This window comes from Leptonychotes weddellii, chromosome 1 (genome assembly GCF_054177405.1).
Source record: "Leptonychotes weddellii isolate Sample4059 chromosome 1, ASM5417740v2, whole genome shotgun sequence".
Lineage (NCBI taxonomy): Eukaryota > Metazoa > Chordata > Mammalia > Carnivora > Phocidae > Leptonychotes > Leptonychotes weddellii.
Genome location: NC_138369.1, coordinates 192,270,093 through 192,285,290, shown reverse-complemented (window position 1 = coordinate 192,285,290; position 15,198 = coordinate 192,270,093). Strand labels below are relative to the sequence as shown.

The 15,198-nt window shown below is 49.1% G+C and overlaps 1 protein-coding gene across 1 annotated transcript in view; it reads right to left on the bottom strand.

The window, feature by feature from the left end:
* The window catches only part of PCNT (pericentrin), a 121,941-nt gene that overhangs the window by 27,768 nt on the left and 78,975 nt on the right, over window positions 1-15,198 (bottom strand). Inside the window, 8 exon segments of the mRNA XM_081821038.1 lie at window positions 1,985-2,087; window positions 2,903-3,616; window positions 9,419-9,580; window positions 10,903-11,314; window positions 11,317-11,498; window positions 12,902-12,994; window positions 14,020-14,181; window positions 14,418-14,615. Coding sequence (XP_081677164.1) covers window positions 1,985-2,087; window positions 2,903-3,616; window positions 9,419-9,580; window positions 10,903-11,314; window positions 11,317-11,498; window positions 12,902-12,994; window positions 14,020-14,181; window positions 14,418-14,615 — 2,026 coding nt within the window.

Sequence of the window (15,198 nt, the reverse complement as noted above, 5' to 3'; positions counted from 1 at the left end):
TCTTAAACATGCCAAAGAATGCGCAAAAGACAGCATGAAACAGGGACTCAGAGACCGCTGGGGGAGATACAATAAAGGCAGCAAACACAAGAAAACTTCAGAAAAACCAGAATATCTTCAGAGAGGTAAGTCTCATTCGTGGAACAAGGAATTTTCAAGAGAAAGGAACAGAGAATAAGAAAGAAGAGCTCTTAGAAGTTAAGGCACAGCAGAAATGAAAACATTCACTTCCAAGCTTAAGAACTAATTTCTTAAAAGGTTCTTTAACAAATAAGAACAAAAGTACAAAGAAATGGAAATAAAGTGAGAAAATAAGAACATCAGTCCAGTGATTAACAGGAAGTACAGCAAGATGAGAGCCAGGGGGCAGTGCCCCAAGGAACAGTGAAGACCTATTCAGGACGAAGGACGTGCCGGGGTGCGTGGCGTCACATGGCGGCCGCGGTGCTCCGTGACACCAGGCTCTGGGACAGTGGTCAGATGCTCTGGAGTCTGAAGGAATGTGACTTCTCACCTGTGAATCTGCACGAAGCCCAAACCATCAACAAACATCAGGAAGATGCAGAAGTTCTTAGAAAACCCACCTCACACGTGCGTTTTCTGCAAATGCTTCTAGAGAACACACTACTTAAAATAAGGACCACAAAGGAGGGACAAGGGGTCTGACCCAGACAGCGGAGACGGCATGTTCAGAAGATGACATGGGCAGCGCACACCCATGCTTGCGGACAGTGTGGGCAGGACCCGTGACGGAGAACAGGAGGGAGGCAATGAGAAAGGGAAACCAGCTGTCTGGGGGAGGACACTCAGTCCCAGAGGTTCTGCGGGAATCTGACAGGTGCACTCAAAACACAAACTCTGTGGTGAGGGGACAGGGCAGGACGATGGGGCCACCTTAGAAGATGGGGAAGGGAAGTATAAGAAACTGGCAGCCAGAAGTTTAAACATGTTGCTGTAATTAGCACATGTGATTTAGAAATAAATTCCGGAACAGATTTCTCAAAATTAAATGTGGGTGTCCTCAGGGAACGGTGGTTTGGAGTGGGGGCAGCTGGAAGGCACCTTGCAGAACAGTTCGGTTCTTAAACCAGGCACTTACCACACGGAATAACTCAAAACTAAAATTAAAACGTTGCTGGCCCCAATGAACTTTACTTCACTGTGGTCTAGTTTTCAAAAGCACTGAACTGAGTCAATGATGACTTTTTTTAAAAAAGCCAAAACATCTCAACAGGTGATGAACTTGTAAAAAGCCAACAATTACAGAAGGACAAGGTTAGAAGGTCACGGTTTGGCAACCATTCTAATGATGGTCCAGGCGACAGTCACTCCTGGAGGCTAACGTGAGTGGGTCTGAGTCTGAGAAACAAGAGATCACAGGCATGGTCTCGTAACCCCCTGCCCAACACCAAGCAATCGAAAAGGAAAAATCGAACAAAACCTGGCAGACACCACTGCCAAGGGGTCCAAGCGGGACACTGCAAGCCTTGTGCTGTGATGCCCTGGGAAGACCATGGCATCGATGCGGGACACCCATGCTGACGACTCTGCTCCAGATACCCAAACGAGATGCAGAACTGCTGGAAAAGGGAGGGGCTCCCTCTCGGGGCCTGCACGGCACAGCCTCCCTCCCACACTGCAGGGCCCAGCAGCAAGGGACATCTGAATGCCTCGTACCAGCGCAGTACCCCCTCCTGTGAAGGGCGCCAATGGGACAAGTGGCAAAATCTAAGGAAGGGCGGTAGTTGAGATGCTGCCGTGGGCCACGGCGGACGTCCGGGTGCTGAGTGCAGGGTCTGAAGGTGCACAATTGAGTTTTCCACAGTAACATGACCTCAGGCCTTCAGGTGCCGCTCAGCACAGAGAGGAGATGGAGGCGGGCACGGCCAGGGTGCACCAGCAAATGCCAACCTGGGGGCCCTCCATGCTGTCCTGTTCCCTGAAACTTTAAGAGGTTAAAAAAAAAAAAAAAAGACTGACTCACTGTTTTCACTTCCATTGTTCTTTCCTTCAAACCCGAGAGGAGAGGATCTGGGCTTTTCTTGAGCATCAAGAGATGTTACGATAAAGTCTTCAACATCTTTCTCCTGTTCAAACAGGCAAGTTTTTAAATGGTCATAAAATAACAACCGATCATACCAGGGAGCTGACTAGCCAGATGGAAACTTTCTAAGGCCTGAATTTATCATTTTTCCACACAGAACCCAAACAAGAGTGTTTCACGCTTGGGAACACACTGAAATCATGTGCTTCTAAGAATTTAAACAAACCCACCAAATATCTCAGATTAAAAAAACTTCTGTGGTAGCATCATGGGGATATGGGTATCTCAAATATCATGCTCCCTGAAACTCGTTTTTTATTTTCTCTAACCCAGGATATGCAAAATCTCAACATTATTCCGTAAGAAAAGATACAGTCTAACTCAAAAATAATTTTTTAAATTAATTAGCATTATATGTAGAACCTATTAAGTATGAACTACAACTGAAAACAAATCTAGAAAACACACTCTAGACAAAGAACCTGAATGAAAACTACACACGAAGGCGGGTTTGTGACTGTGCTTCTCGCGTGCTAGCGAGCGCACGGAGGCCTGGCCTGAGTATCTGAGTGGGACTGGTGCGTCGCACATATTTTTAGGAATAACTGAAGTCCTCTAATTATTCGTATTACAACCGACTGGGGCTGGTGCTGCAGGAAGCGGACTGTCCCTACACATGGCTGACCGGGGCTGTCAGGTGTGTGCCCACACCGGGGCCCGGCCCCACCAGCAGATGAACCAACAATGGCTGCAGCTATGATCCTGCAGCTGCTGCAGACACATTTCCATGGGGACACTCTGGGGCCCTGGGCACCCACGGACAGCACACCAGGGCAGCATCCAGGGAAGACCACTTACCACAGCCGTCCGCTGCACATGTTGGTCAGCGGAGGGAGCTCTGTCTGCAGCCAATGGAGACTCTGCCCACCTGGAGGCCTTTCCTGTTGCTGAGCCGCCCAGGGACCAAAGCAGCTCCAAATGGTCAGCCTGGACCAAGGCACTGGTCCTGTCCTGCAGGGAGGCGTCCAAGCTCAGGGCGTCTGAGCATGGTGTCAGGGGCAGGCTGGGCACAGGCTCAAGAGTTGAGTCCTTCCTGACAACCTCCGGGGAGCTCCAGGAGGACAGATCCACTGCCCTGAGTGTGTTCTTCAAGGGCCCAGGCCCCTCCGTATGGGTTAGGTCATGGCAGCCAGCGTGGAAGCCTGCTTGTAAACAAAGTGATCCGTCCTGCAAGTCAACCTCATCTTCCATGGCAACATTTGACATTTCATTTTTTATCAGTGGATCCTGACTTCCACTAAGGTCAATTAGATCACACGTGGTTTTGTCGCTATGAAACGCATCCACAAGAGGCGATTTGCCAGTTCCTTCACTGTGACTAGAACTATCACTCGAACTATTTTCTAAAGCATGTGTAGATGCCACTAGCTGCTGATGTTTGAAATCCTCTGTCTCGATGTTCTGGAAGTTCACAGAATACACCAGACGGTTCAACTTTTCTTGAAGCTCTTTCACCTGACTTATGAGACCAACTTTCCACAGCTGACAATCTTCCAGTAGTTTTTCCTTATTCTGCAGGTAAAAGGGACGTGCATAAAGTAAAATAATTGAATTACACATGGTCACGTCTGTCTGTCTGGTATTTATAAGCCAATTTCAGAGGCTGTCTGAGCAGTTAAGAATGAGCCTCCATGAGGAGCCCTTGGGTGGAGATTTTAAGCTTTTTCAATTCCAGGAAAGACAGACTCACAGCTGAGAGCCCTCTGCCTACATGGTGACTGCTGCAGAGGACTCTGGGAAGGAGGCAGAGCAGGAAGCACCAGGAACCCGTCTCCCACCTGGGCACCAACTGCGCTGGCAGAACGGTGCCTGCCCTATACAACTCTGGAGTCTGCCCAAGGCTTGCAACTTCCGGGGGGTGCGGGGCTTGGGGGTAAACTGCAGCCAATCTGGACACTCTCAGCTCCTTGCACAGGAGCAGTTACCCATCCCTGGACCCCCAGCCCCTTGGCAGGCTGGCGTGCACCCTTTCCTGGATCACCTTGCACATGATGTGTGCGAGCCACGGTGGGCAAAAGGGGCTGTCCCACAAATACCGGGCACATGTGCTCTGACTGCCGCTCCAGGCCACTGAGGAGCAAAGTGGTGTGAGGCCTGTGGCAGCCCCTCCCCCTCTGGCTGAAGCGACCCCCGGGGGCTTTAAAGGGCCAGTGCCCTTTTTCCCACCACAGCATTCTTCTTTTCGTGGAGAACTTAAAAACCAGAACACTCAAAAACAACTGCATATATAGAGGAAATGAGAAAGTGACTGTGAGTGCCCAGGTAAAGGTGCAGATGAAGAAAATATGTGAGAAGACCTGAAGTTGATACTTCAAGCTGATCCTCGGCACAGAGACCATTAAAAAAATAAATAAATAAATAAAATGGAAAAATAACAAAAACCCAGCAAGCTATGAGGAAGGAGGAGATACAGATTTCCAAACTGACATTGTTAGACTCAAATGTTCAGTGTTCAAAATCAAACCACAAGAAAAAGTACCCCAAGGCATACAAGGAAACGGGAAAGTATGGCCCATTCAAAGGAAAAAAGCAAATCCAAAGGAACTGTCCCTGAAAAAGACCCAATGTCAGATCTACTAGTCAAAGATGTTACAACAATGGTCTTAAAGACATTCGAGGAACTAAAGGAAGATGTGGAGAAGGTCAAGAAAATGATGTGTGAACAAAGTAGAAATATCAATGGAGACAATCTAAAGGAACCAAAAAGAAACTGCGGAGCTGAAAAGCACAGTAATTAAAAAATTCACTAAAGGGATTCAAAGGCAGATTTGAGAAGGTGAAAGAATGAACTGAACTTAAAGACAGAATAATGGAAATGATCATGTCTGAGGGAAAAAAAAGCAAAAGAGATTGACAAAAGTGAATTCAGACTACGGGACGTGTGGGACACCGGCAAGAAGACCAATATACGCATTGTGGGAGTCCCAGAAGAGGAGAGAAAGGCGGCTGAGAAACTATTTGAGGACATAATGACTGAAAACTTCCCAGAATTGATGAAAGACACAAATATAAACATCCAAGAAACTCAACATATCCCAAAAAAGATGAACTCAAAGAGACACACACCAAGATACGTTATAATCAAACGTATAAAAGCTAAAGGCTCTGAGTGACTTGTCACATACAAGGACCCTCACAGCATCACCAACAGATTCCTCTTCAGAAACTGGAGGCCGGAGAACAGCCAGTCAGTATATGCAAAGTGCTAAGAGAAAAAAACAGTCAACTACAAATCCAATATTCAGCAAAACTGTCCTTTAAGAGTGAGGAAGAAATTACGATACTCCCAGATCAGTAACAGCTACAGGAGTTTGTGACCACTATACGTGCCAGAAACGCTCAAGGGAGTCCTGCAGGGTGTCATGAAAGGTTGCCGGACGGTAACTCAAGGTCACGTGGCGACATAAAGCGCTCAGTAAGGTAAGTGCACACACAAGAAAAGCCAGTGTGTTAGACTGAACACCTGAAACTGACGTAACACTGTGTGTCAAAATACTTGAATTTTTTAAAAAGCTTGTGCTGTTAGGACAGTGGTGTGCAACTCCACATTTTGTTTTCATCATGATTTAAAAGACACACTTTTTAAAAATAGTCTAAAAGTTAGCTTGTTAAGTTTGTAACTCCATGTTTTTTCTACATAACAAGAAATTAATGGATTTAAAACAATCATTAGTTTTAGGTTTTGAGGCACAAAAGTATAAAAATGTGCTTGTGACATCAAAAACCAAAAGGGGTAGGGGAGAGCTGTAAAGGAACAGTTTTTATAGTTAAGCTGGTATAAATTCAAACCACAGTGTTATAATTCTGGGTGCTAAACGTAATCCCTAACATAACCACACACACACAAATAGCTATAGTGTGTACACAAAGAGAAATAAGAATGGAATTTAAACATCTCAGTATAAAATGCCAACTAAGCACAAGAGAATACAGTAATGCAGGAAATTAGAACCAAAAAAAGCTATAAGGCATATAGGAAGCAAAGAGCAAAATGACAAAAAAATATACCTCCTTATCTGCAATTATTTTAAATGTAAATGGATTAATCTTTCCCATCAAAGAGGGAGAACGGCAGAATGCATAAAAACACATGATCCTGGGGAGCCTGGGGGGGCTCAGTCTGTTCAGCATCTGACTCTTGATTTCAGCTCAGGTCATGATCTCAGGGTTGTGAGATCGAAAGCCCCACTTCAGGCTCCCGCTCAGTGGGGAGTCTCCTTCACTCTCTGCCTCTTCCCCCCCCTTTTATGCTCGCATGCTCTCTCTAATAAATTAATAAAACTGTTAAAAGAAAAAAAAGACAGAAGCAGAGGAATGCCTCCTGACATATGGTATGAGTCCAGCAGTACCTTGATACCAAAGCTAGAAAAAGACACTACAAAAATGAAAACTGTAGACCAATATCCCCTATGAACATTGATGCAAAAATTCTAAAATACTAGCAAAATGAATTCAATACCATATTAAAAGGATTATACACTCTAACCAAATGACGTTTATTCCTGGAATGCAAAGATAGTTCAATATAGGAAAACCAATCTACATAATACACCACATTAGCAAAATGAAGGGGAAAAAAATCACATGATTGTCTCAACTGGTGCAGAAAACGCATCTGACAAAGTTCAACACCCTTTCACTACAGACATTCAACATACTAAAAGAAAACTACCTTAACATATAAACCCATACATGAAAAACATATGGCGCACATCATACGCGTGGTGATGGACTGAAAAGATTTTCCTCTAACACCAGGAACAAAGCAAGAATGCCTGCTTTCACCACTTCTCTTCAACACAGTACTGGAAGTTCTAGCCAGAGCAATTAGGCAAAAAAAAAGAAATAAAATGTGTCTCAATTGGAAAGGAAGAAGTAAAATTATCTACGTTCCAAGATAATATGATTGTGTATGTGGAAAACAAGGATTCCATTAAAAAAAAAACCTATTAGAATTAATAAATCAATTCAGCGAAGTCACAGGATACAAAGTCAACATATAAAAATCAGTTGCATTTCTACACACCAACAATGAGCAATCGGAAAAAGAAACAAAGGAAACAATTCCATTACAATAGCAACAAAAAAGAAGAAAATGATTAAGAATTCGCTGTACCAAGGAGATGAAAGTTTTGTACAATGAAACTATAAAACGTTGCTGAGACAAATTAGGGAAGACAAATAAATTTCACATTTAGGATTGAAAGACCTAAGACTGTTAAGATGTCAATACTAACAGCCATCTACAGATTCAATACAATCTTATCAAAATTCTAAGGACGTTTTTTGCAGAAACAGAAAAACCCACCCTAAAATTCAAAGAGTCAAAACAATCTTGAAAAAGAACAAAACTGGAGGACTTGTGTAACTATTTCATGTCAAAACTTATAATCAAGCTACAGTAATCAAAACAGTTGGTACTGGTGGGGGGCTCAGTCAGTTAAGCAGCTGCCTTTGGCTCAGGTCATGATCCTGGAGTCCCAGGATCGAGCCCCATGTCAGGCTCCCTGCTCAGCGGGGAGTCTGCTTCTCCCTCTGTCTCTGCCCTCCCCTGGGCTTGTGCTCTCTCACCTGCTCACTCTCTCCAATAAATAAAATCTTTAAAAAAAAAAAGTTAAGATGTGGGGCACCTGGCTGACTCAGTGGGTTGAGTGTGTGACTCCTGATCTTGGGGTTGTGAGCTCAAGCCCTACGTTGGGTGTAGAGACCACTTAACAAAAAAATAAAATCTTTTTTTTTCTTTTTAAAGATTTGTTTTTCCATTTGAGAGAGAGAGAGAGAGAAAAAAAAAAACATGCACGAGTGGGAGGGGCAGAGGGAGAGGAAGAGAGAATCCCCAACAGACTCTGCACCGAGCAGCCCGACACCGGGCTCGATCTCACCACCCTGAGATCACGACCTGAGCTGAAACCAAGACTCAGAAGCTCAACCAACTGTGCCATCCAGGCGCCCCAAAAATAAAATCTTTTAAAAAAAGAAAAGTGCTTAAAATATAACTCTTAGATTATATATATTTTACCACATGCACAAAAAAGGCAACTGTCATTTCTGTGGTAATTTACTGAGAACATAAGCATTTTTTTTTTAAAAGGGAAAAAGGGCCTGGAAGATTCTATATGCAAACATTGAAAAATATAAAATTGTGGGGTGCCTGGCTGGCTCAGTTGGAAGAGCGTGTGACTCTTGATCTTAGGATCACAAGTTCAAGCCACACATTGGGTGTAGAGATCACTTAAATAAAAACTAAAAAAAAAAACAAAAAAAACGTGATTTATGGAATGAATCTGCAATTTCCTTACCAGTGTATAACTTCTAAGAATTTGGCAATCAGCTCATAATCACAAGGCTGAGCTTTCTCTCAAGAATTCAAACAAATGTTCTTATCCCAAGGGCAGTGAGAGAAGTTTGCTGCAGTTACAAAGCCCTCTCCAAACAGAATTAAATGTCCTGTGGGGATCTGATAAACCTATATAACCAGACTCAGGCATCTTCTATCAAAACCGCAGGCACGGTCCACGCACGCACTCTGAAACCACCTGTAGAATTCAGAACCTTCTCACTTTACAACAGGAATGTGGTGCGTACGGCACATCACGGGAGAGGTCCCGGGAAGGGAGAACTGTGTTACAGTTCCACGGTTCTACTGCCAAACCGTGCAGTGTCTACAGCAGCAGGGTCACTGGAGGCTCAAGAGAGCTGTAGATCGAAGCACACTTTGCCACTGCACTTAGGAAACCCTCCAAACCAGCCAGCCACTTTAGATTTTCAGAACATCCCAACCCTGCAACACTTGATGCAGCGTTCCCAACTCAGGAGAAGAAAAGCCAGCTCTCCTGTTGCTGCCTTCCTGGTGATCAGAATTTTCAAACTGTTGCATCCCAGATTACCGTGCTCTCCTCTGCTGGGAGCACAAGTCAAAATACGCAGGAAAACCCTGAGGTTCAAAAAATACCGTGAGCCTTTCAAAGTAACAGATGCTGGTGACAAAGGCCTTGAGCCACAGTGCAGCTGTGTGGGCAACTTGTCCTCGCATGAAAACCCTGGAGACAGGCCTTAGAGCCCGGTTAAATCCTACTTGTATCATTACCAGACAAGTAACGGATTGCTCATTTCCCCCAGGCTGAAAAGACCACGGGAAATGTGCATTTCTAGAGAACACCTAAATAAAACGTGTAGGAAATTTCAGAACAGATCCGAAGAGACGACTATAAGAACACAATAGGGCTGCTGTCTGAGGTAACATGCATGTCACCTCTGCAAAAATGTCAGCGATGTCTCTGCCCACACAGCAGCACCGGCCATGTGCCCAAGTACCTTCATCCTTCCTGGCCCTTTGCCATGGTCCTCCATTCTCAAGGGCATCTCGTTCTTCACCAAGAGCAGCTCAGACTCCATCACGCTGTCTTGTTTGTGCAGACCCGGGTGGTTTAACGACACCGGGGCTTCGGCAGGCTGCAGATCACCATTCACTGCACTCTACGGTAAGCGGAGAAAACAACAACAATGCTCATGAAGATAAAGCTGAAGGCACCAGAAAGTCTGATGTGCACTGAGCCCAGTCCCTGGGCTGCCTCGGACTCCCCAGAGCTCTGGAGCTGGACCCCGAGGCAATGTCCCCATTTCCTACATCATGAAGAACATCAGACCAGAGCTGTGCCCAAAGTCCTGCTGCCTGCTCACTGCTACTGCAGGTGAGGATGAGCTCCCGGCCTGGGGCTCCCAGGACACGGCAACCAGCCGGGCCACCCCACAAAGCACAGGCCGGGGCGCCTGGGTGGCTCAGTCCTTAAGCGTCTGCCTTCAGCTCAGGTCATGATCCCAGGGTCCTGGGATCGAGCCCCGCATCGGGCTCCCTGCTTGGCAGGAAGCCTGCTTCTCCCTCTCCCACTCCCCCTGCTTATGTTCCCTCTCGCTGTGTCCCTCTCTGTCAAATAAATAAATAAAGATCTTTAAAAAAAAAAAAAAAAGCACGGGCCAACAGGAGCTGCTCACAGCCTGGACATGGCACAGAGCAGCAGGCAGCGAACCCCAACTTCTACTCGAAACCAAAGTGCAGCATGTCCCAAAACGAAATGAGCTTACCATGTTTTACACAGAAAATCAGTGTTAAAAAAAATAGAGCAACTGGTTAGAACTCAGGAAAATCCAGGGAGCCTGTGTAATACAAAGCCATCTCATCCAATGTTCCCAGTCACAGGACTCTGAAAACCTTGAATAACTTACGATAGTCAGTTTAAAGCTGTATGAAATAGTGAAACCCCCAGTGCGATTTCACCGTGTACACCATGTTCTGAGCCTTGAGGTTCCACGGACCCTAATGCACCCGGGAGCCACGAGCTTCAGGTTCACCCCTACCGCAGCAGGAGCCTCCCCACGGAAACCGCATCCCCCGCTGCCTACCACAGGAAGGACACGCTTTCAAATTTAAAGAGGAAAGAGGAGGAACAGTAAGTTCTCGAGAGAACCTCCGACCCCCTGGTCTAGCCCCAGTGCTTGGCCACCCGTGGCCTGGGTCAGGGCCTCTTACGGGGTCTCCCTGTGTACGCCCCCACTCCCCCAGCACGCCGCAGCTCCCTATGCACAGACGCTTCACCTCCGGCAAACCAGCAAGAGGGGGCCTCTGACATGGCCATGGGGCCTGCTGGCCACATCCTGCTGCGACTCTTCGTCACACGCGGCCTCCTCAGCCCTGGGGCCCCGTCCCTGGAGCTACCCTCCACACGAGGGTGCAGGCGGGCCCCACACGCCTGCTGCTTGCCCAGCCCCTTCTGGCAGCTCAGGAACCGCTGGTTCCGCACCTGCAGCTGGCCGCTGAGGCGGACACACTGCGCTCGGAGCCCCTGCAGCTCCGGGGGCTCATGCTCAGCGGCCAGGACGAGGCAGAAGTGGGAGAAGGCCATCACGATGGTCTCCAGCTCAGCAGAGTGGGCCAATTCCTGCTGCTTCAGAGCGTCACTCGCTAAGTCCCTTTCTGCGACCTTGGCCTCCTTTGCCTGCAGGGCAGCTCTGAAGGCGTGGATCTGGGAAGCCAAGCCCTGGACCTCAGCCTCCCGGAGGGCCACGCTGCACTCCAGCTCGGCCCTCTGCCTCGCGGCGGCCTCCTCTGCAGCCGCAAGTGCTGCGGCAGGGCCTCCAGGGGGAGCCGCTGACCCACCGCCCCCGCTGCCGCCGCCCATGCCTCGGGCCCCACGGCGGGGTCGCCCAGCAGCCCGCTAACCTCGGCCCCGTGCACCGCGGGCCCCCCGCGCGAGAGCTCTCTCTGCAGCCTCTCGATGACTTCGTGGAGCTGCTCCACCTCCTCTGCCTTCTCTCTCTGCAGGCGTTGCTGGTTGTCTCGCAAGTTCTCAATGATGGATCTCAGCTCCTCGATCTCTGAGCTTCGGTCACACGGGACCTGAGGAAAAAGCACATTCAGGCGCGAAAAACGTTTCACCTTCAGAACGTCCCTCCTCAGCTTGCCAGGACTTCACAGCTGTGGGAGCGTTGACTTCTTGCAAACACCCAGATGCTGCCCCCAGCTCCGTCAGGCGCACAGCTACCGCCGCACCGCCTGCCCGGACACCTGGGTACACGCTGTGCGTGCCCCGCCGCAGTGGGCAGCGCCAACTGGCCGCTTCCCCGCAGCACCTCCGCACGAACGCCACCACCTGCAGAGCGTGCGCTTGCTCAATGCCGAACGGCATAAATTACAGACAGAAATCACTAACAGGAGATTCTGGGGGTCGTTCCGACACGAGAGTGAGAGTGAAGTAAGGAAACCAGGCTCGGGGCCGAGCCAGGCGCTCGCGCTGTGCCACCCCAGACCGCGGAGCGTGCGGTCACTCGTGCCCTGAACGCCATCCCCAACAACTGTGAGGAAAGAACCCTTGTGATACACACTTTGAAGATAACACAGCTGAAGCCCAGACGTTAAGTGTCCAGTAAAGACTGCAGAGACAGGAAACGGAAAATCCGACCGAAACGGTTATCGCCAGGGCTCCAAACTCCATTCCGTCGGACTGTACCACCAACAGCGACAAGCCCACTGATGCTCCAGTTAACAACCCTCAGCCCATTTCTTACAGTCCAGTGTTCACTTCCTAATAACTGAGGCTTCCTAATGATTCTTGGTTTCACTAGTGCCACTTAACGCCCTTAAGCTCAAAATCCAATCTGGCCAATCCTGAACACAAAAGTAAGAGAACAGGTGAATTTTTGGGTGTGACTCAGACGGCGTCAGCGGGCCACTGCACACACATCTGCCACGTCTACGTGCTGTGTCCTGAACGGGACAGTTAGCAAAGGGAACTCCGGCGGGGGCGGCGAGCCCCTCGGCCAGCCCGTGTGCGCCGCATGGCCGGACCACCGCCAGGACTCTCCAGAGTGACTCTGCACTCGCTGCACTAAGGGCACGGGATGAAAAAGCACCACAAACCAGCCTCAATCCCAACACAGACATAGCCCAGCCCGTGAAGGTCTCCGATGGGTCCTCTGGGTTACAGGGCAGATGGGGCGGGCGAGGCCGGCGAGGGGCAACACTGGTTGCCCGAAAAAGGATGACTGCAAAGGCCGGGAACTGAGAACACGGGTGGACACGCGGGCCACGAGCACGCACGTCTGGTCCCCCTCTGGCTGAGGCGGTTCCTTACAATGCGGGACACTGCGGGGGTGACGAGGCCTGAGTGCCAGGCGCCCCCAGGGCAGCCAGCAGGGGTGCACGCGACCCAGCAGCGGTGTCGCAGGGGGCGCCTGTCCCTCAGCAAGCGCAGTTCCAGTGCACAACCATGGTCTGGAGCGTCCAGCCCCGGAAAGGCCTACCTCGCTGAGAGCGCCACCTTCCATCCCAGCCAGCTGCGCCTTGAGCTGTTCGCTCACACACATGATCTCTTTTTCTTTGTTTTGCAGAAACTCCTGTGGAAATACAATAACCACGCCAACAAAACGGGACTGTGGGGGCAGACCCTGATCTGGCAGACGGGAAGCACCCCAACAAGCCTCAGCTTTAAAGACTAACTCAATCTGGAAACGGTTTCCCGTTTACTACTGACCAGGGAGGGAGTCCCACCAGGAAGACGCCTGCTGCCTGGGGTTGGCCTGAAACCCCGTTTTCACTGAGGTCACACACACAGCCTGGGAGCGTCCACATGAACCCCACGCCCTGAGTGTCTTCCAGCGCCTTCAGTTCATGCACCGACAGCTGCCGGGGTGCCACAGGCGAGGGCTTGGCACTAAGGCCGTTTCTTTACAACTTGTTCTCCACTAAAGCACATTTAAGATAACAGAAGATTTAAAAACAGAGTTTTTGGGGGGCGCCTGGGCAGCTCAGTCGGTTAAGCACCCGACTCTCGATCTCAGCTCAGGTCATGGTCTTGGGGTCGTGAGATTGAGCCCCATGTCGGGCTCTGCGCTCATCGGGAGTCTGCTCGATTCTCTCCTTCTGCCCCCCACCCCCACTCTATAATCAATCAATCGATCTCTTTTTCATCCTGCTCTTAGCAAAGATTAACAATGAGCAGCTATTTAATAAAAGTCACCTCTTCTAGATCGGGGTACCCTTTAATGACCCAAATTAGGTCAAAGGTGACGATTTATTTCCTCTTCACAGTTTCTGCCATCAGACAGCTGCGTCTCTCCTGCAGCGTGAGTCCCACAAGCGTCCTCTAAGACAGGGCTCCCAGAGCCACAAGCAGGACGTGGAGGATGGCGCCCGAGGGACGCAGCATCAAGGCGGCTCTGGGCTCCGCCCCGCGGTGCACCTTCCAGAGCCGCCCCAGCTGCCGACCTCAGAACAGAAGGCAGGCACCTCCCGAAACGGTGGCGGAGGGCCATCCTCGGTCTTCACAACATCTGCGCCGCGACCCACGGCCCCCGGGCTGGCTGTAGCACGGACATAACCAACATGAACTCAGGTGTCTGGGTGGGTCTCCCCGGTTTACCTTCAAGCTGGCGTTCTCCTCTTGAAGTTCTTGAAGTTCCCGCACTCTGACGGCAGCATGGCTGCTCTCTGCGTCTAATTTCAAGTTCAGATGCAGCACTTCGTTGCTCTTACTTACTAAGTCATCTTTAATCTTTCCTAATTGTTCTTTTAAGTCCAAAACCTTTCATTGAAACAGAAAATATTAAAGATTATCTAATATTCTAAATCACTCAGTAATTATTAAAATTATTTAAAACATTTAAAAGTACCGGCCACGCAGAGTTATTAACGCTTCATAACTGTTAACATCACGCAGTACAGAATATGGCAGGCACAGACCACCTCCCAGATCAGGCGGGTGTCCTGCCCTCACCAGCAGCCCGAGCAGATGGAGCCCTCGGAGCCCCCGACACTTGCCTCGCTGTCCCGCTGCTGGAGCACCCTCTGCGCCGCCTCCAGCCGGGCTTCCGGGCCCTCAGGACAGCTGCCTGCAGGAGGCACAGGGCATCTGCCCTCATCGAGTTTAGACTGCAGCGTGGACACCAGCAGCAAGTTACTCATCTGCTGCTCCCGTAATGCCTCTTTATCCTGACAGAAAAGAGAAAGGGGGGGAGATTTATTTTAGGTAAGTATTTTAGGAATCGGGGGCCTCAAACTGTGATGTGAGTGCACAGTGTCCTCAGATCCTCCTGGCGCTCAGCCGAGCAGGCCTGTGCACGCCAGACGTGTGATCCAGACCAGACGTGTGATCCAGACCAGCCGTGCCCCAGAGCAGAGATCCACTTGGTGAAAGATGTGATCCAGACAGAGAGCCGCACTGTGTGCCTGTGATTCCTCCGATAATTATTCAAGAAGATGCAAAATAGTCTCTAGACTACTGGCTATTACAAAAAAAAAGGTAAAGAGCTTGCCCAAGAATAGGGTAACAGCTGACAATGACATTGTCCATCTGTACAATGCACATTAACATCTCATTAAAAGTTTTCAAAGAACATTTACTATGAAAAAATCAGTCACAACAAATTGAGTGAAGAAGTTACATAAGTGGTTCAACTTTGTGGAAGGGAAAAAGGCATTTTCTATACCTGTAGCATCTAATAAGCTCAAGAAATGTTTACTGAGGGAAAGAGGGAGGGATGGAGGAGGGAGAAAAGATGGAGGGAGGAGAGATGGAGGGAGCAGAGGTGGGGGGAGAGGG